We start from the raw sequence: 20954 nt of genomic DNA on the forward strand, positions 1-20954 counted from the left end.
TCCCCCCTTTGGATTGCGTCGTCTGCCTCGACTTCGACGGCGCACCAGTATCATTATCTCTCATCGGTAATGGTTATTTCTATGTATCAACAGGGCGGCTTAAATATAAATGTTTTTTTTTTCTCTCCCTCCCACATGAATAACATGTACTTCTCCCCAGTTACGCTGGCCTTCAGCGATAATGAATTAGTGCTACGTTGCTCTTAAGACACGGAGGACTGTTATTTATCCTCACAAAAAGAGAGCGTGAAGTACCGTGGATGCTCTCTACCCTGTCGCCTATTGGCGGTACCGCTTGACAAAAACATGGTTCTTCTAAACCAGGTCCAGATTGAGTGGCTGTCGCTACAGTAGATTCTAGATATGGAACACAGGTGTTCTTTGCCACAAGGACTATCGTTTGAAACGGAATCTCTATGGAAGCGAAGCTCGTCCTTCACACCATAATGGAATAAAAAGGTCTAATGCCCACATCAACAGGCCGGGCCACTTACAAACAGTGATGGTCCAATGGGAACAAAATCCTAGCAAAGTATATATCCACCCCCATTCATGAGTGGCAAAAAAACAGGAAGCTCCTCTCTGGAGTGCTGTTTGGCAGGATAAAACATGAAAAAGAGCCACTCAAAAGGTTGATCTGGAGCCAGTTTGTTTTTGGTTTTTTTTTTTTAAATCTATGAATCCCAGGGGCCAGTTTGGGCAGTGAGAACAGATCCCAGAACAGTGTTACCGTGAACACTGATCCAAATGACTTATGGAAAGCTTGTCTCATACAGGTTAGGCGCACAGGCTTCAAAGGGCCTCCCTCTCAATACTCGGTCACAGCGAGAATGGTGGGAGGGAGAACATTCAAAGTCTATTTCTGTCTGAAGAGGCCAGGGCTCCATTTTCCCAGATAGACTAGGACTACATGATGAATAGGACAGCGGACGACCTGTCACAGAGTCCGCCCGCAGGCACGGCACAGGACTTCGTGGACTGGAAAGCCATCTGTACATCATAGGGGCACGACACTCAGTTTAGGTGGCAATTCAGCTCCAACCCAGAGGGAGTCTGTCTGGCTTCTTCCAAAGGCAGGACAGCAAAGGGCACCAGGAAGAAAGTCTTGCCTGCAGGACAGGTCTGTCTAGATCCGCAGGGTCATCTTTTACTGTCCTCTTAGTGCAGACACACCCTGTGCTGTACAATACCCATCCTCCTGCTCGTACTAAAAGTCTGCAGTCGGAGTCAGGCAGCAGTAGAGGTTCTGAGAAGCTCTGACACACCGTGTTAAATCAATCGTCAAAAGCGACACTGCAAATGAGTCTGTGCTACATTTCATCTGATGTACGGCGCAAAGGCAATGTTTGAGCTGTCATGTGTTTTCTGGCGTAAGAAATGTTGTTCTCCTCATCTTCATTCCTTGCGAATGGGGAGACGCGTCGTCCCAGCTACGCCGGCACAGCGCTGATAAGACGCAACGCTATTGACAATACGTGTTCAAAAACTAAAATGCTAAATTGTGAGAGGAAATCAACATTAGCCTAGCAAACACAGACGGGCAAGAACAGCGATTGAACAAACAATATTAACTGTCCTCATTGTTGGACGTTCTGGGGGGGACAGTGTAGACAGTGTGGAGAGAGACAGCTGGAAAATCAGGGATGGTGGGGGGGGGGGGGGGCAGGAAAGTCCTCAGGGGAAGAGAGTTAAAATAAGCACTTCTTCCAGCCTTTTTGTGCTATAATATCTGGGTTCAACGACTCAGGCTGAAAATCATGTGTCAGAATGATAGATTATTTTTGTCTGCTCCCATAACAGAGAACTGGGAAATTGGAGAACAAGATAAGAGGGGGGAGAGGCGTCTTATCTTTGATAGTACAATATTATGTACATCGTTTGGCAAAATGAGCGCACATGTATCATGACAAGACGGTACACTCAATTGAATTGAGCAGGGGGGGGAAAGGGAGACCGTCAAACTAAACCGCTCTACTGTGTGTAGTCGCCTAGACGCAGGGTGTGCAGAGGAATGGCTTGAAAATATAGGAGAGAGAGAGAGAGAGAGAGAGAAGGGCGGGATAAGGAAATGGTGGCTGGAGAGGCAGAGCAGCACAAAGGGAGAAATATTGGATGTGGTGAGAGGAGGAGAGGGGGGGGGGAGTGACGAGAGACCGTAATATATGGTGGCTCGGTCTGAGGGTCACCGTTACAGATAAGCACTAAAATAAACATGACCATGCCTGACCCTCTCTGCCGCCGAGTCAGCGAGAGATGGAGGGATTTCAGGGGGAGAATATGAAAGAGAGAACAGATAAAAGAGAGACAGAGCGAGCTAGTGAGGGTGCCGGGGATTAATCTTAGAGGACTGGCTTTAATGTGCGAGGGAGAGAGAGACAGAATGGGAGTTGGAGAAAGACCGAGGGCAGAAAGCCAATTTAGCTTTCACAAGTAATCACACTGGTAAGCCTTTTACAGGAAAAGAGGACAAAATTATTTTCTATGACATGGTCATTTCAGGCAGTATTTCTCAGCACTGAGCAGACAACACTCAGTGTGGCGCTCTGTGTGGCGCTAGCTGAATATCAACAACAAACCAATCAATATATACCTAGTCCTGCTATAGAGGCACATTAAGCCTGCCGGGAGGATAAATTCCTGGGAAAATATTCAATGAAACATTTATTCATCACCTTTGTGCAGGGCCAAGGAATCTGTTGCGTGCCTGAAGAGGCACAAGTTAACGCCGTCCCCCATTACTTTTCGCTTGGCACTGCTTATCTGATCGCACTTTGAACAGAGGAGTGGGAGACGTGAACGAGAAGAGATTGAGCACAAGAGAGATCTTGAGATAGAGAAGACAAAAGAGGAAGGGAGGGATGACGAGCATAAACGCGAGAGTAGAGAAAGACAGCGGTGAGGAGAGAGAGGCTGAGAGAGCGATTATGTTAAAACAACCCCGCGGCCCACGGTAATTGTGCTGTCTCGCTCCACTGCCCAAATAAGGCAATGGAATGCGTGAGCAAAGGGGTAAGGATAACCTGTATTCGATTCAAAACCCTTGCTACGGTGCTTTCCAGACAAACAATATATTCACTGTGTACAGAAACTAGTGCACACACACACACAAAAGACTAACAAACAGAAAATGGCATTTCCAATGAACTTGTGAACCTCGCTGCGAAGCTTATCTGGAAATTCTTCAAATTCTGCCAGAAAGGCAGATGACCTCCAGCGGTGACCTCACCAGAGGGGGTGCAATGAGCATCACCCCATGTGACACACACCGACTGAGCGATAGCAACTGATGGAAGTGGGAGGCCTGCCATGTCTTCCCTTAGGCAGTGTCCAGCCTGCATCATCTGTGAGTCACAGACAGACATAAACCTGAATGGAGGAATTCAACCAACAAACAAGCTGGCAGGGAGGAGAGAGGGGGGGCACGGATATGGAGGCATAATGCGCTGTCTGGAAGCAGGCGTGCCAAAGACGCCGTCACTGCCATGCCTTACATAGCATGCAGTCACCTTGGCTTGTTGTGGTCGGTGTTAACCCACCGCCAGTGCAGAATTCTGGGTATGTGTTGCATATCAGAGGGTGAAAACAACCAAGCCTGTTGAGGGTCGCTGCCATCGACTCCGACTCTCTGTCAGAGAAACAGAACACACTAAACGCCTTAACCGTTTTCCCCCTACAGTGCTGTGTGCTGTCATGAGCCTCAGAGCAGTGTCTTCCTCCAGACGCTCCAGTGGATACCTTCCCGAGGCGGAGGCGTCCAGCTCCCTCTGACACTCTCCGGATGGCTCATTCCGGGAAAACCAGAAACATTTTGACACTCAACAGGGTTGCAACAGTGTCACAGTGCAATAAAACCCAGATACTAGAAGAAAAAAAAGTTCCAGGAATAGCGAGAGGCTGACAATCCCCACAAACTTGTCAAGTTCAATGCGGTGTGTTACAGACGGAGACACGATTCCAAATCCATGTAAGGTGAACTCGTAAAAATTTAAAACGAATGCGTTGACAAGAGGATGAATTTTTTTTTTTTCTGGACAGTGTTTCGTTGCCATATGTACACTGAACAAAAATGTTACAAAAGCAACATGTAAAGTGTTGGTCCCATGTTTCATGAGCTGAACTATAAAGATCCCAGAAATGTTCCACAAAAAGCTTATTTCTCAAAAATGTTCACACATTTGTTTACATTCCTGTTAGTGAGCATTTCTCCTTTGCCAAGGTAAGTCATTCACCTGACAGGTGTCACATCAAGGAGCTGATGAAACAAGATGATCATTACACAGGTGCACTTTGTGCTGGGGGCAATAAAGGGACACTAAAAATGTGCAGTTTTGTCACACAACACAATGCCACAGATGTCTGAAGTCGAGCGTGCAATTGGCAAGTTGACTGCAGGAAAGTCCACCAGAGCTGCTGCCAGAGAATGTAATGTTCAATTCTCTACCATAACGTTGTTTTAGAGAATTTGGCAGTACTTTCAACTGGCCTAACAAATCGCAGACCACGTCAGCTCAGGACTTCCACATCAGGACAGCTGATGAAACTGAAGAGTACCTCTGTCTGTAATAACGCCCTTTTGTGAGGAAAATTCTGATTGGCTGAGCCTGGCTCCCAAGTGGGTGGGCCTATGCCCTCCCAAGCCCACCCATATTTTGTTTCAGTATATTTAGATCTTCTTGCAATTGAATTACTGTTTCATGAGTAAATTAGAGCAGATGTTGTTAAACTATATAGCCTTGTTTAAAATCAAAGCACATTCTGCCTAGTAGCCTACAGTCGCATGCTGTTGAGTTTTGACCTCGTTCGATTTTCGTTGTTGGACTATTCAGCTAACAATCACCTCACAATCACTTAATTTCTTCTGAGATTTTAGGTTATTTTTGGTGTAACAGTGACATTATACTCTGCTATTATATGGGTCTCTGTAGAATACAAATGAATCCTTATGTGATCTTCCAAGACATGAATTCATCTTTGATCTTAGACACTCCAGTGGGCTCTGGCAGTACCACTACACCGCCGCAGTGCGCTGCACTGAACTAGCTAATAGCGCACCAGCCGCACCTAGTCTATCCTTTTTCCTCGTCCAAAATGTGAAACGAGACCACGCGTGGCCGTTTGATGAACATCCGGGAATATGTGGACAAGGAAACGTTGGTTGGTCTCAGTGAATGTCAAACAGTGGAGACAAGGGAGACTTCTAAAAACGGGATCGAGTGACGTAGCAGCATATATGTTGAATGAACAACTAATGAGCATGGAGACTGGAGAGCCTCACGGAGACTGGAGAGCCTCACAAGTTTGACAAAAAAAGTACCTTATTGCTTTCAGTCTAATACGGCCAGTGGCGGTTGGTGCCGTTTAAGATTAGGGAGGATGATTTTTTTGTAATGAGCATGTCCTTATTTCTATCACAGCATGTTGGATGACTGTCATTCATATTCCATTCACCCGGTTCAGTGCAACAACGATAGGTTTAGGCTACTACATGATACAAAAATGTTCCCCAACCCATCAGGTTGCTACAACCTAGCCTACGAATGAAAGTGTACAATGTAGGTGCAGAGATCGAGAGACATTTTTTAGTAATCAAGGTGACAGTCAGGGACACATTCAATACCACCTTGCACACTCTTGCCTGCATCTAGCTGATCTAAGGTGTAATCATTAGTGCAAATGAGTTTCTATTAGACAAATTCAGGTATTTTTATCCCAGTTTTGTTTCCGTTTAAGAAACCTTTTCAACAGAATTAGCGGAATGAATACACCCCTATCACCTGCACACGCAGTTCACTTTCATAGCAGCCACATACAAAACAGCATGATCACTTTGCTCGTTGTATAATTCCTTCTCGCATCTGTCCTCTCACCTTTTTCCTTTGATTGTGGACTTCAGTGCACAACACAACAGCTGTCTGTGACCAGGCGAAAAAAAACTTTCCAAGCCAAACCTTCATACCATAACCACTACGCACAGTCTACATCGTTTTCACCATTAGCTAACTTCAAAGTCAGCATAGCTACTGGGACTAATATGTCAGTAAACCTGCTACAATCATGCAGTGCAGTGTACAGCAAGTAGTTACACCGGCAGGCCCCGGTAGCAAAACATTTATAAAAACCAAAAGCTTACATAAACATGGAAGAGTTCCAGTGTTGGATAGCCTTAGCCAGCTAGCTAACATAGCACCCCTCTCTGTTAGAGCCAGGTGTTTAAACTAGCTAGCTGCATTCACTAGCTAAATAAGTGAATCAAATACCACAAAATATAGCTAGCTCTGATACGTTGGAGGACATCCTCTGGAAGTCATCTTAATTACTGTGTAAGTGTATGGAAGGGGGTGAGAACCATGAGTCTCCAATACAAAACCTAGAAGTCAATATACCCAGGGACACCATGTGCTAACCCAGGAAGTACTGTCGAGGCTACAGACGACTTTCATTGCAAAAAAGTATGTTTTAATCAATTATTTGGTGACGTGAATATATTTAGTATAGTTATATCTCAGAAGGATAACTTCTGAAAATGTTTTAACGTTTTTATGAAGTTCACTGAGGATGGGCCTCCCCTGAATACGGCTATTGACTTACTTTTGTAGCTCTGTCAGAAGCACGCTTTTTGTAAGTGGTGAGGCCTAACTGTCCTCTCAAAGTTTAGCCTGAAAGGATTTGAGAAATGTGATAGGTATATCGTCAACCAATGACATTGGCCTACGTCTCCTCTTGCGCTGCGCAGAACATCAGAGCTCAACAACGATTGGAGAAATGTTGATCACCAGTACAACATCCTTATGATACAATATATAGAGTGCGTTCAGAAAGTATTCAGACCCCAGGACTTTTTCCACATTTTGTTACGTTACAGCCTTGTTCTAAAATGGATTGAATAGTTTCCCCCCCCCCCCCCCCATCATCAATCTACACAGAACACCCCACCATGCCAAAAGCAAAAACAGCTTTTTAGACATTTTTGCTAATATATTAACAAAGAACTGAAAAATCACATTTACATGTATTCAGACCCTTTACTCAGTACATTGTTGAAGCACCTTTGGCAACGATTCCAGCCTCGAGTCTTCTTGGGTATGACGCTACAAGCTCGGCACACCTGTATTTGGGGAGTTTCTCCCATTCTTCTCTGCAGATCCTCTCAAGCTGTCAGGTTGGATGAGGAGCATCACTTTCCCATAAGTGCAACGTGACTGCAAGAGACATGTTGGAATGTCTGACTGAAATATGGGACAACTACCTTTTTTTTTTTTTTTTTGCGGTGTTTGAATTTGTTGATAAAATGCGGGAGATGATTGTTTGGTCGCGGGACACGGAACAATGGGCTGAAATGCGGGACTATCCCACACAATCCGGGACATGTGGTCACGCTTACTGGGAGGCTGTTTTGAGTTATTCCAGTTGTTCTGTATTCTAGTTGGATCAGATCATGCCCTTGTGTCTCATCAACGGTGTTCAGTGCCGTGTGCCGGAGGATTCCGACAACCTCCTGTCAATGTGCAAGAACGTGTGATGCTGCGAACAGCAAGTCTCCTTAGCATGTGCCCACATCCCTTCTGCACTCGCGCTCACCAGTTAAACATTCTTAACTGTTTAAACATTTGTGTAGGCCTGGATTTTATACGCCTGGAACATCGGATCGGGCCTGCTGGAAATGGCATGCAAAAAATGTAACCGAGCATACTTGAAAGAGAATGCATCTTATTGGCAACCTCTGCAGCAATCACTCACCCAGTGTGACAATTGGGTGCCTATAAGTCACTCCTCCTGTAAGTAAAAGACCAATAGAAACATCAAGGTATTAGGGTCTCATCGTCACATTTGTAAAAGCCTCTGCACTGAAAATAGACTCTGGGGTTAAGACTGTCAGGCCTAGACATGCCTGTCAGTTTCATTTGCCAAGACCACAGGAAAATGGAAGCAAAATGTTTATCTTTTTGTTTGCTACCCAAGACAGTCATGAAAAAGCCTCGATGTTTTCTGTTTTTCCATGCATATCATTTCATTCCATTTTTGCTTCGATGCCTAGGGAGTTAAGGGAGCTGCCCAAATTAAAATCAGAAGGAGGTGGAAGTGGTAACAAGATCTCTTTACAGGAAGCAACTAGATCCATTTTCGTTTCGCCTCCCGGGTTTAAATTTCGCCTCGACTCCACAAAAGTGAACTGATCCAAAAGTGATGGAAAAAGGGACGGTGCTCAGCTCCTGTTTGAGCCAGACCAGAGACGGGTTACGGCGTCGACCATAAAGACACCATGCGTTTGTCCTGCCTTTTAACAGCCAGACAGAACGGTCGGCCAGGCCTGCAGAGATGACACGTCGTGGTGAACTGCTCGAAGGAGAGCACACCGAAGTGGCGAGGACTTGTTGTGCTGCAGCTGCCAGGCACAATTTTCAATCAACCCTAGAATTACTGAGGGATATAAAAGTAATTAATAAAGATTGCACTGGACCGGCGGGATTTTTATTTTATTATATTCTGTGTCTGTTTTACATAGAGAGGTGCTGTGAATACATTTTCAGCCCGACACTGGTGGAGAGAGATGTCGGTGTGCAGTATGCAAATGGGAATGACATGCTAAACGCAGGGGAGTCGCAGGGAGCCAAGTCAGACATTCTGATTTAGACAGAGGGCACATGGAAGGGCGAGAGTTCTCCTAGCCCACTCAGAAATCCATCTCTTTAGCCTCCGTTTCATCTCAAACTGCAGGTGGGTGGAGGAGTTTGAAAGAATAGGAGGGGGGGGGGGGGGTTATCTGCCACCATCTCGCTTGCATCAGCAGGAGGGGTTGACCTCAACAACTTGTTGCAAGCGATTTAGAAGTTACTTGGTGGTGGAGAGGGTGTTTATTTCCGGTGAACCCATCTCATTACTCCAGCATAGCGCTACTCGTTTATGTTTCTAGTTGCATGGATTACTCCTCTGCATGCATTTGTGAAGGTGCCGTTCCGTTCCGTTTGCCTGTAAGATTATCTGGGTTATTCCACAGTAAATCCTTGAGACGGCTTGACCGGTCAGAAAAATTCTAAATGTATCATTTATCTTTTCAAATTGTTGTTATAATAGAGAGTTGGTCATTTAATTTGACCAGGCCTGAAAACCTCTACATATAAGACTGAGTAAATCAGGAAATCATAGTTGATACCTTCCCCTTCAGCGAGAGGCATGGTTTGGGTGAGTTGAGGACATGCAGGAACTTTTGGCTGCAGGAACCCCCCCGACACACCACACGTCTATAAACAATGGGGCCCAGAACTCCGGTTGGAGAGGGAGGGGAAGGGGGATATCGGACCAATAACTAAAGCTGCTCCAACAAAGGGCCCGGACAGGAGCTGGAGCAAAGTCTGAAAATAGGCTAGAAAGAGAGAATGGGCATACTGTGAAAGGGCTGGGATTTTTTTTGGATGGGGGTATTGGATGGGGGAGTGTGGGGGGGGATAGAAGTTTGTTATGTTCAGTTTATTCAGGGTGCTTCGAATGTTGATTGAGCCCTGAAATCGTAAACATTCAGAAATATATGCGCAAGCAAAAAGCCTGTTTTTTTGGGTTGTTGCTTAAATTCTACTGCAGGCTTTACAATACTGACACCTGTTTGCAATGAGGATTTGTATGGACATAAAAAATTGCTAAATGGATTCCTAAAAAACTGGAATTTACTTTACGCTTACTAAAACATTACACAAAACGGATGTATTTTTTTCCCCACATCCCAGGCCTGAATTCAAGATGTATCAAACGGTATACGAGCAAAGCCACCAGACAAGTTGGACATCTCAATGTCCCAAATTCATGCTGCCACTCAGGAGTATCCATGACAACCAGCTCAAAATATGAACTATAAACCCAGGCAAACCTCTACCCAGAAACTCTTAATAGAATTAAAAGCATCAGGCTACAGTAAATGTACAGTAAACACAAATTACGTAGGCCTATGCAACACTGTGCAACACTCTGCGATCAACCATCAAAAATCAATACATTCCTCAAATCTAGTAGCCCTAAACCCTGAAAGGCTCAAGACATCTATACTCTCTCTGGTCAAACACCAGTCCAACCTTAGGAGAAACCTTATTTTTCATGTCCATGCTCAGGTTTTGGCAGTGATGAGGCTTGCAGTCAATGCACTCTTCAATTGTGCTGAATGCAGGAGACATGACAACTGAATGGTTTAGAAGGCTAACATAACTAGTTCATAGCCTACATTAGCCATCTTCATTTGACAGTTTTGAGGCTACAATAGATTGATATTTGGTTGGTAAAAAAAAAACAGTAGAATAAATACACATGTAGGTGTCCATTCTCGGTTTTTTCCCCTTGTCACAACGGACCAGTCAGTCAAACCACACAAAACGCCCATAACCAAGTGTCTTTGCTGACAATGTCTTGTAGCCTACAGGAACACCCTGTTGCTTTTTCTGACTTCATTTCAGTTCAGTTCTTGTAAAATATCAGCTAGATCACTATTGGCTGAATGAAACTTGATCTGCGGATACCAACAAACAAAACAAAACAAAATCAACCGAGACGGTGTCGAAACAGACCACGACTGGATTAAGGTGATTCGGAACAATCACACCTGCGCTGCAGTCTGCGCGCTCTGAGAAATAAATACCCCGGGAGGCCACACCTTGCATGCATAACATGGCGAACCGAAACTCGGGAGGAACCAGACGGTATTGTGTAGAAATAAACTTCCATAACAAGTCTTGAGAAATCCAATACCGCCACCTCTGAAATCATGTATGACCGTGTTGATGAGCCACACAATGTGCATGCGTTTCATATGGGACTGTGGGTGGATCTATGGCACAGTTCGGTTGCCGATACCGAACATTTGAATGAACGTGACCCATTGAAACACATAAAGAAAACGTAAACGTAATAAAAGGACTGGAGAGTACAGAAAACAGGGTCAATGTCCATGGTTCTTACCTTGAATAATCAGAAGTATCCCTGCTGTCACCAACAAACTGTTTTTCATTGGTGATAGGGGGCAATGTTTAGCGTCTCTCGCCATTCTTCTAAAAAGACGAGGTGGATATAAAATCCCCAGCACCACACCACAACAGACTTAATATTCCTTGACTGATTGCTTCTCAATACAAATATATAATAGGAACTAGACCGCAAAACAGACCGGAGTCCGTAAACTATAGGTTTGATCTTCAGTCCGACGTCTTATTTTCTCGATTTCAAATTAGAGTCGACTTGACAGTCACACAAAAACATTCAAAACCCCTCCCCGTCTGGGGCGGACGTAGTGCGTACAGGTATGTCTCTGGTGTTCGCTAAATGGCACCAGAAAAAAGTAACACTCATGTTCTGTGTGTCGGTTATCTCCACTAAGCATTCGCACGCATTCTGAGTGGGGGAGTGGTTGTGATGTCACAATATGCCGCCTAAAACCAGAGCCATATATTAAGGGTGCGTTCGTAAATTCAATCTGGAGTGCCAGAGTACACCCAGAGTGCCCTCTGGTCGTTCGTAAATTCAGAGCGTTGTCAGATGGTCCGTTCGTAAATTCGTCAGTTATTCTGCGCTCTGACACACTCAGACGAGATTACTCTGAAATCGGAGTAGATAGTCAGAGTGAATTTACGAACGCACCCTAAAATAGTTAGGCAAACTTTTAGAATTGTGAATATTGTTCTAATTTTAGACATTAAATTGCATAGCATGGTTTAAATATTCCCCATGTAATGTTAATGGTAAACTAACATGGCTCCAACAGAACGTTGAAGTATCATGTTTATGCATCGCAATGCTCATTCTATACATTCCGTTTTATAGTATTTGTTTGTATATTCCCATGTAATATTAATGGGGAGCTAAAACGGCTGTCATCGAATGTAAAATGTCATGTAAAATGCACATAATGCAGAAACCGCATTGGCTTGAAGCCGCGTTCAAAATAACTGGAATCTCGGAAATCTCAGACTTTCGAATCCAAAGCGTTCAAGACAACTGGGAACTCTGAAAAAAACAAACTCCGACTCGGAATACCAAGTCGGTAACTGGGGCTTTTTTATAGCGCTCAGACCTGAAGATCACTGACGTCATTATTTGACCTCGTTTTTTCCCGAGTTCCAAGTTGTCTTGAAAGCACGATGAACGTGTCTCTAATGGTGCTTTAATCACCAACTGGGAACTCAGAAAAGAACGAGGTCAAATCATGTAGGCCTATCTTGTTATTCCATTTATTTCAACATTCTGTCATAAAGAGCACATGTTCAACTTAATTTAAATAACAGGTTTTCCCATCTCATGAAGTTACATTTTTAAAATGGCTGTAGAAAGTGCATATTTATGTGCCAAATAAAGGAACAGGGTTGACGATTTCATCTTAAATCACCCATAAATCTTGTGATAAGGGAAACAAATGGAAGATTGTTGTGTGTAACAGGGAGGGGCAAATGAATGCAAGCTTAAAAAAAATACATTGTAAAAATGGTTTAAAAAATGTTGAGCACGTCTAAGACTAACATAGTTGATGGATAACAGTTGTTATGCTGGACCCACTGAATTTTCCAACACAAAACACCATAAAATGGCGGAAAAAAAAGAGTAGAACCAGCTCACCTTCTTTTACACTATGATTTGACTATTAGATGTTAAATGTCTATTTTGAAAAAAGAAAATAAAAAACGAACAGTTTCACCATATTAAAAAGAGAGTTCAGTTAATATAACAGAGTTGACCTTAAAATTAATCACTAATCACATGAAATAAATAGTCATCTTCAGAAATGACTGTCAAAGCAACAAAATAACTAGGGATCTACAATGCCGGTGGAAATTTGGGAGAAAAGTTGGGGTTAAATGGATTCAAATCTTCCTGTATGTCACCGAGGGTGCATGGAGAGGCATGTCAAAAGCCTTTATTCATATACAAAAAAAATGATTTATTGAATTCTCCATGTGGTATATATTAAAGAGAACTTCACTGAATATAACAGGCTTTTAAAATGTCTACTTAAAATATCAAAGACACTCATTACAAAAATGTAAAAAATCACAATAGAGAACATTCTTGCATATTCTGCGGACTTATATGGATGGTTGATCCATTTTCTGTCTATTCGTCTATACATTTATCACTGTAGGATATGGCATGAATGTTATCATAGTGGTAGACTACACAGAGGATAATTGGGCTATTTTGTGGGTGGGACTCATGATGAATATATCTATGCTGAGACCACAGGTTGAGAGGCAGCATAGAAATCAAAATGCTTCAGTTAAAATGATCATGTTGTGAAAAGCAGTGAAGTTTAGGGATTTTCCAACCACGAACATTCATTCCTATGAAACATGACATTCAGGAACTTCCCCAAAATAATATTTGCAGAACAAATTTTATAGCTGACAAGCTATTTCACAAGTATTCAGACCCTTTACTCAGTACTTTTTAAGCACCTTTGGCAGCTATTACAGCCTTGAGTCTTCTTCGGTATGACGCTACAAGCTTGGCACACCTGTATTTGGGGAGTTTCTCCCATTCTTCTCTGCAGATCCTCTCAAGCTCTGTCAGGTTGAATGGGAAGTGTCGCGGCACAACTATTTTCAGGTCTCTCTGGAGATGTTAGATCGGGTTCTACGTCCGGGCAGTGGCTGGGCAACTCAAGGACATTCAGAGACTTCTCCCAAAGCCACTTGTGGAATGATTTTGCTGTGTGCTTAGGGTCGTTGTCCTGTTGGAAGGTGAACCTTTGCCCCAGTCTGAGGTCCTGAGTACTCTGGAGCAGGTTTTCATCAAGGATCTCTCTGTACTTTGCTCCGTTCATCTTTCCTGGGCCTGATTGGCGGAGTGCTGCAGAGATGGTTGTCTTTCTGGAAGGTTCTCCCATCTCCACAGAGGAACTATGGAGCTCTGTCAGAGAGACCAATGGCTTCTTGGTCACCTCCCTGACCAATGCCCTTCTCCCCAGATTGTTCAGTTTGGCCAGGTTGCCAGCTTTAGGAAGAGTCTTGGTGGTTCCAAAATTCTTCCATTTAAGAATGATGGAGGCCACTGTGTTCTTGAGGACCTTCAATGCTGCAGAAATGTTTAGGTACTCTTCCCCAGATCTGTGCCTTGACACAATCCTGTCTCTGGACTCCACGGACAATTCCTTCGATCTCATGTCTTGGTTTTTGCTCTGACATGTACTGTCAATTGTGGGACCTTATAGACAGGTGTGTGCCTTTCCAAATCATGTCCAATCAATATAATTTACCACAGGTGGTCTCCAATCAAGTTGTGGAAACATCTCAATGATGATCAATGGAAACAGGATGCACCTGAGCTCAATTTTGAGTCTCATAGCAAAGGGTCTGAATAGTTATGTCAATAAGGTATTCTGTTTAAATGAAACCTGTTTTCGCTTTGTCATTATGGGGTATTCTTTGTAAATTGATGAGAATTTTTGTTTATTTAATCCGTTTTAGATAAGACTGTAATGTAACAAAATGTGGAAATAGTCAAGAGGTTTGAATACTTTCCAAATGCACTGTACATTCATTTAAATCCTCTGTTGATCAAATGTGGTATTGATTATAGGTTGGTGTTGTTCGTCCTTACCTCATTTCCAAGATGTCACCTATTGAAATATTTGGCATAAACACACCTTCAGTAACCTTCTTATGTATACATGTCGCTCAGAGGAGAATGTTGCCTCAGAATATGGCCCTGTGATTGGTGGTCGTGGCCATAAGCTATGAGATACTTCTCTATCAGCAGTTCATTATCACCGTGGTCACCAGCTGACTCTTTGTCTTGGCAATACTCTCAATCAAACACTCAAAACTGGTGGAGCATCGAAAACCTTCTGTCCTCTAAACTAGTGACCCCCCCACCCCCCTCCCCCGTGTGGGTGTACACAGCATACAAATCACCAACTACAGTGTGCCATCTGTTGTCAGTTCGATGCAATTGCGGCCACATATACCACCTCGTGTTCAGGTCATCCTGGCCTTTGCTCCTCAATCTCCTTCCAGGAGGGAATATAAATCAACTCCCACCCCCTGACTGGCTGTCAGCTTGGACCCCTATTGTGTTACTTACCCAAGATGCTTTGATCCACCGCTGGAGCCAGGCAAGCTAACAAAGTGCTCTCTCCCTTATTGTTTTCTTTATACAGGAGCCCATGAATTTTATATGTGGCCCTCTGTTTTCACTCCCATTCCAAGAAGCCACAAGGCCCATATGGTTTCCATGTGATTTGTGTGGATATAGATTCATATGTTTTTCTATGAGGGAAGGGGACCTGTAGCTTGCCAGATAATCTTTCAATCTGCAAACACATGGAGCGGTGGGTAAGAGGTGGCTGTCCATCACGATAAGGAGCCTGCTGACATGGCTGTGATTGGGGGTCGCAAACAGCAAACGGCAGGGGGCCAGAGCTGTGCCTGAGCAAAATGGAGGCAATGTTCACCATCACTCAATGAAGGGTAGATTGGGTTGGCCATATCATCTGCCACATCTAGCCGGTACAGATGTAGGTCAAAAGGGTCTTAATGCTTAACTTCAGCCCTGGGGTTTATTAGGGTTTGTGTTGGGGTTATCTCCATGGAGACCAAGGGGTCCATAAACAACAAAGTTAATACCTCCAACTACCACTGGAAATGAGTTCTGCTCGTGAACTGTAAACACTGAAATATTGCACTGTTCAATGGGTAATCTTTTTCAACTAATAAAATATTGTGTTTATCTGTCCCAAAGCTTTGCCAATTGTCTGACTGGCAGCACTGATGGCTCGACCCAACATTCTGCAAGGAGGCTTCAATGGAAGACTAGTCCTTCTACTGTGACACGCAGAGCAACAGAAACACCATGCCTACAGTATCTCCGGGGAAACTAACTGCCCGCCAAAAAGTTGATTTGGTAAAACCATGTCATCAAAAGAGATGACTACAGTAAATGCATCTAATGTTTACTGGCCTCTTCCGTCTCCCCCTCTCTGTCAGACCCTTTCCGTGCCATTTGAGAAATTGCCCCTGTGGCCAGAGATCGGCTCAGAGGAATGAGAGCGATTTAACAAGCTGTCGCTTAAATGTGATCGTGTATCAGCCGGAGCAACACATTTAAGCGCCGTACGTCTTAGCCGGTGGCAGCCTCCTTCATTTTCTGAAGCGTTGCTCTCCCATCTCCCTCCTCCTCCCTCCCTCTCGATATGACTTCCGTCTTCCCCCTTTCTTTCCCTTCCGTCATTAGAGTTTACCCCTCTCCCTTTCCCCTCCCCTATTAGCTGAGCTGTAGCTAAGTGTCGCTTTGGTAAACGCACTCCAAGGGAGCAGCAGATAATACTGTTCGCTTTAATTAAAGACATTAAAGGGCTAGAGAGACATGGAGCCCCAGGGAGGAAGTGTTCTCACACCTCCTGAAATATTCTTAATTTCTTCCCCTCCCGCTTTCATCCTCTCTCTCTCCCACTCGTTTCTCTATCTGTTTCTCTCTCGGTGTCTCCGCCACCTTCTCCTTGGTGTTCTCCGACTCGTGAATATCTTCATTAGTTTAGTACCGTGGACTTTGTTTACAGTTAATGAGTGTTTTCCCTGCTCATTTATTTCCAGTACGCTTGTTGCTGGATTTAAGAAACTGTGTGGGTTTGAGTTTCAGGCACAAGGGTGGTAGTTGTGTGTTTGTGAATATATACTGAAGCCCATATGGATGGGTGTGTGTGTGTGTGTGTGTGTGTGTGTGTTTTTACAGCTTCTGTGAGTTGGCATTTGTCTCACCTAAAGTGTAGGCTTTTGACCTCATGCTGAGAGAGCTTCTCCTAGAAGGCGTTGTTGCATCTGGTCCGTCTTGTTTCTCCATATTTTGCCATTTTACCCATAATCATTGTGCATCTGTTCTGTTCCCCGTACGGCGTCACCCGCTTCCTGTTTGTGTGTTCGCTCATCCACTCCTCATCTACAATGCACAGCTCACACACAAACGCAACACCAGGAAGGCACTTTCTGATTGTCTCACGTCCGCTCAACACTGCTCCATAAATAGAAAACCAGCTCCCCAGGGGTGAAGACAATGTTTGGTGGACAGATTAAAGGGTGGAGAGCTCATTGAGTGAGGGGCTGACTGGCTAGATGGGTGAGTCTGGTGAGATAAATTATCCTGTTTCATCTCCTCACATTCTCCCAGTGTGAGAGGGCCTGTGGGTTTTTACATCCCTTGTGCTTGACTCATGTTCGCTGCTTGGCCCCTCTGCCATGTGAAATAGTAGGCCTTTTACTCCCATCTCATATAGACTTAGCAAAAACAATTACTGGGAATGGACCTACCCTCACCGCCCCCAAGTGGTGAGGGTAGGTAACAACATCTCCACCCTGCTGATCCTCAACACTGGGGCCCCATAAGGGTGCGTTCGGAGCCCTCTCCTGTACTCCCTGTTCACCCACAACTGCATGGCCATGCACGCCTCCAACTCAATCATCAAGTTTGCGGACGACACTACAGTGGTAGGCTTGATTACCAACAACGACGAGACGGCCTACAGGGAGGAGGTGAGGGCCCTCGGAGTGTGGTGTCAGGAAAATAACCTCACACTCAACGTCAACAAAACAAAGGAGAGGATTGTGGACTTCAGGAAACAGCAGAGGGAGCACCCCCCTATCCACATCGACGGGACAGTAGTGGAGAGGGTAGTAAGTTTCAAGTTCCTCGGCGTACACATCACGGACAAACTGAATTGGTCCACCCACACAGACAATGTTGTGAAGAAGGCGCAGTAGCGCCTCTTCAACCTCAGGAGGCTGAAGAAATTCAGCTTGTCACCAAAAGCACTCACAAACTTTTACAGATGCACAATCGAGAGCATCCTGTCGGGCTGTATCACCGCCTGGTACGGCAACTGCTCCGCCCACAACCGTAAGGCTCTCCAGAGGGTAGTGAGGTCTGCACAACGCATCACCGGGGGCAAACTACCTGCCCTCCAGGACACCTACACCACACGATGTCACAGGAAAGCCATAAAGATCATCAAGGACAACAACCACCCGAGCCACTGCCTATCCACCCCGCTATCATCCAGAAGGCGAGGTCAGTACAGGTGCATCAAAGCAAGGACCGAGAGACTGAAAAACAGCTTCTATCTCAAGGCCATCAGACTGTTAAACATACACCACTAACATTGAGTGGCTGCTGCCAACATACTGACTCAACTACAGCCACTTTAATAATGGTAATTGATGTATAAAAAAAATGTATCACTAGCCACTTTAAACAATGCCACTTAATATGTTTACACATCCTACATTACTCATATCATATGTATATGTATATATTGTACTCTATATCATCTACTGCATCTTGCCATCTTTATGTAATACATGTATCACTAGCCACTTTAAACTATGCCACTTTGTTTATATACCCTACATTACTCATATGCATATTCTGTACTCTATACCATCTACTGCATCTTGCCTATGCCGTTCTGTACCATCACTCATTCATATATCTCTATGTACATATTCTTTATCCCTTTACACTTGTGTGTATAAGGTAGTAGCTGTGGAATTGTTAGGTTAGATTACTCGTTGGTTATTACTGCATTGTCGGAACTAGAAGCACAAGCATTTCGCTACACTCGCATTAACATCTGCTAACCATGGTGTATGTGGCCAGTAAAATGTTATTTGATTTGATTGAGACAAGAACGCTAATTTACTGTCAGCAGTGGCGCAGATGCAGAGCAAGTGTATCACATAATTGGCAGTTCAATAGACTTCACTCAATCACGTAAAAGACTTAAATCAATTACGGAGAGAGATCTGATACAGCCTACTGGGAGGATGCTTTCGCTTTCTTCATTACAAGCAGCGGATTTAGAGAACATGTGCCACGTAATTGGGTAGTTCAACAGCAGTTTGCCCTTGTGGAAGACGAAGTGGGCACTGCTTCACATCCCACAATAAAGCCACCTGCCATTGCCCCCATTTACTTTCATCCACTGAGAAATAGCCGTGCGACCTGTGGGAAGGTGAGGTGGGAGCCGTGGAATGATAACAAAGACAATTTATTTTTGCATTCCCCAAAACAGAACCCCATAGGTGCAGTTAAGTACAACCTTGTTTTGATGACCCCAGAATTCTCCAACACAGACCCCCGTAGGTGCAGTTAAATACAATCTTGTTTGTGAGATTCACAATAATAATGAACTGCTCTTGCGATGTTAACCTCAACACCCCAGATCACTCAAATACCAGATCACTCAAATACCAAGACGCTGGAGGGTTGATATAGCCAAATTGATTAGAATAATAATGAACTGTTCTTGTGATGTTAACCTCAACACCCCAGATCACTCAAACATTACCGTGCAGATGTAGTCCCATTTGTTTAGAGATTAGGATAGACTGGCGACTGATGGCTGTTCTGTTTACCACCTGTGGACTGAGTTCAGAGAATGAAGCATGCCACCCACTGTGAGATGCTGCTGTGTGAGTGATGGCGTGTGAGTGTGTGTGTGTGTGCGCACACGCATGTTTGTGAGACAAAGCATATGTGTTCTTATGGGTGGCATAACTGGTCATTTCATTACATGCTGTGATACCAGGGTGTGTTGTATGCTTGGGCAGCGTGTTAAACCCTCTCTGATGAGCCTAATGACAGATAGGCTGCCATTAAAGTGGCATGTCCAATTACCGCTACACTTACTCTCCCCTCCCTCTGACACCAGGGCCATCCATCAAAGTTAGTTATCAGCGACATAAAGCCTGGTCATGTGCGATGACCATCCTCCTACAACTGGCATATTAAGGATAAGGAAAAAGGGGGAGACCTTTTTTTGTACAATTGAATGCATTCAACCAAAATGTGTCTCCTGCATTTAACCCAACACCTCAGATTTATAAAATGTTTAATATGTGTTCCAGGCTTATTCGATCCCAAGTTAAGTATCTGACTACAATTTTGGTCAGCTCGAAACAGGGCCATGAATGTATGAATGGACTCTATCCCATTGCCCACCTGTGGCGATAAGTAATGCATACATTCTCCCCTCGGTTCTACCAAAAGTGATTTATTTAAATCTTTTCTAGAATCATACTTTTATAACCTGTTGTTACAGGCCATGTTTTATTCATTATTGAGAGAGTTGCAACTTGGAACCGCAAGCATTATAACCCAGCAAGTCCTATCAGACATTCATTTCCATGGCCCATTAATATTGTCTGAGTGTAATTGATACACTCATTAAATTGAAACACAAGGCTTATGAACAGTACGCTCATTGTGTTCCAGGCACTTACCTCTCAGGCTGTACTAGTGAGTAAAAAGGTTTTCCCCTCTGGAAGCCCACCAAACCAGGGTCAGGATGGGGGTCGGGAGGAAATAGTAAGCGTCTCATATCCTGCGCTGAGGGCAGAAACAGGTTCTTGGGGGAAGTGGCGGCTTCTCCAGTGATCCCATTAGGCTTTGGTTAAGCCTGTGTGTCAGTCACACCACACCTCTCAGGAACCAGGGCACATACGGGCCAAACTCAGTTTGTCTGGGGTGTCTGACAATATTCCGTGGCAATAAATGCACTGCAATCCATCCATTCCAAGCCTATTTTGGCCCACGCAGTAACTTCTCACCCGCATGCGTTCAAAAGATATTGAATTCTCGTTGAATTGGGTAATGAAAACATATGATTTTCATTGAAAATAATTGGGAATGGCTGCATAAATATATCCAGACAGGTAGTTTTACACCAGACACTTTTAAGCCATGTCAAAAAGCCATAGAGTTCACTTAAAAGAACAAGACAGCCCTCTGCTGGTAACGAACAATAACAATGTGAAATAGCTTTTCAGCTCCATGTTCTCGTTACCACCCTCCCGATAACAGTGCTGCATTTTCCCTCAGACTACAATTATCCGAGTCAAATAGATTTCCTCCCTCCCTACCATCTCATTTCCAATCGCCTCCAAGGTTCCCAGAATTAACACTGCCTGTTGCTGTGGCTGGCCGAAAAGTGTTGCCAT

General features: G+C 44.2%; 1 protein-coding gene across 2 annotated transcripts in view; it reads right to left on the reverse strand.

Annotated features, from left to right (window-relative positions):
* The window catches only part of pvrl2l (PVR cell adhesion molecule related 2 like), an 83180-nt gene extending 71701 nt beyond the window's left edge, over positions 1 to 11479 (reverse strand). The window contains exon 1 of one of the 2 annotated variants that reach the window (XM_036952772.2): positions 10939 to 11479. In XM_036952772.2, coding sequence (XP_036808667.1) covers positions 10939 to 11023 — 85 coding nt within the window. In that variant the 5' untranslated portion in view covers positions 11024 to 11479. The remainder of the gene's footprint in view (positions 1 to 10938) is intronic. The other variant, XM_036952771.2, reaches the window with a different exon arrangement.
* Between the last annotated feature and the right edge of the window lie 9475 nt (positions 11480 to 20954).

This window comes from Oncorhynchus mykiss, chromosome 18, assembly GCF_057628025.1.
Source record: "Oncorhynchus mykiss isolate SJ-2025 chromosome 18, ASM5762802v1, whole genome shotgun sequence".
Classification (NCBI taxonomy): domain Eukaryota; kingdom Metazoa; phylum Chordata; class Actinopteri; order Salmoniformes; family Salmonidae; genus Oncorhynchus; species Oncorhynchus mykiss.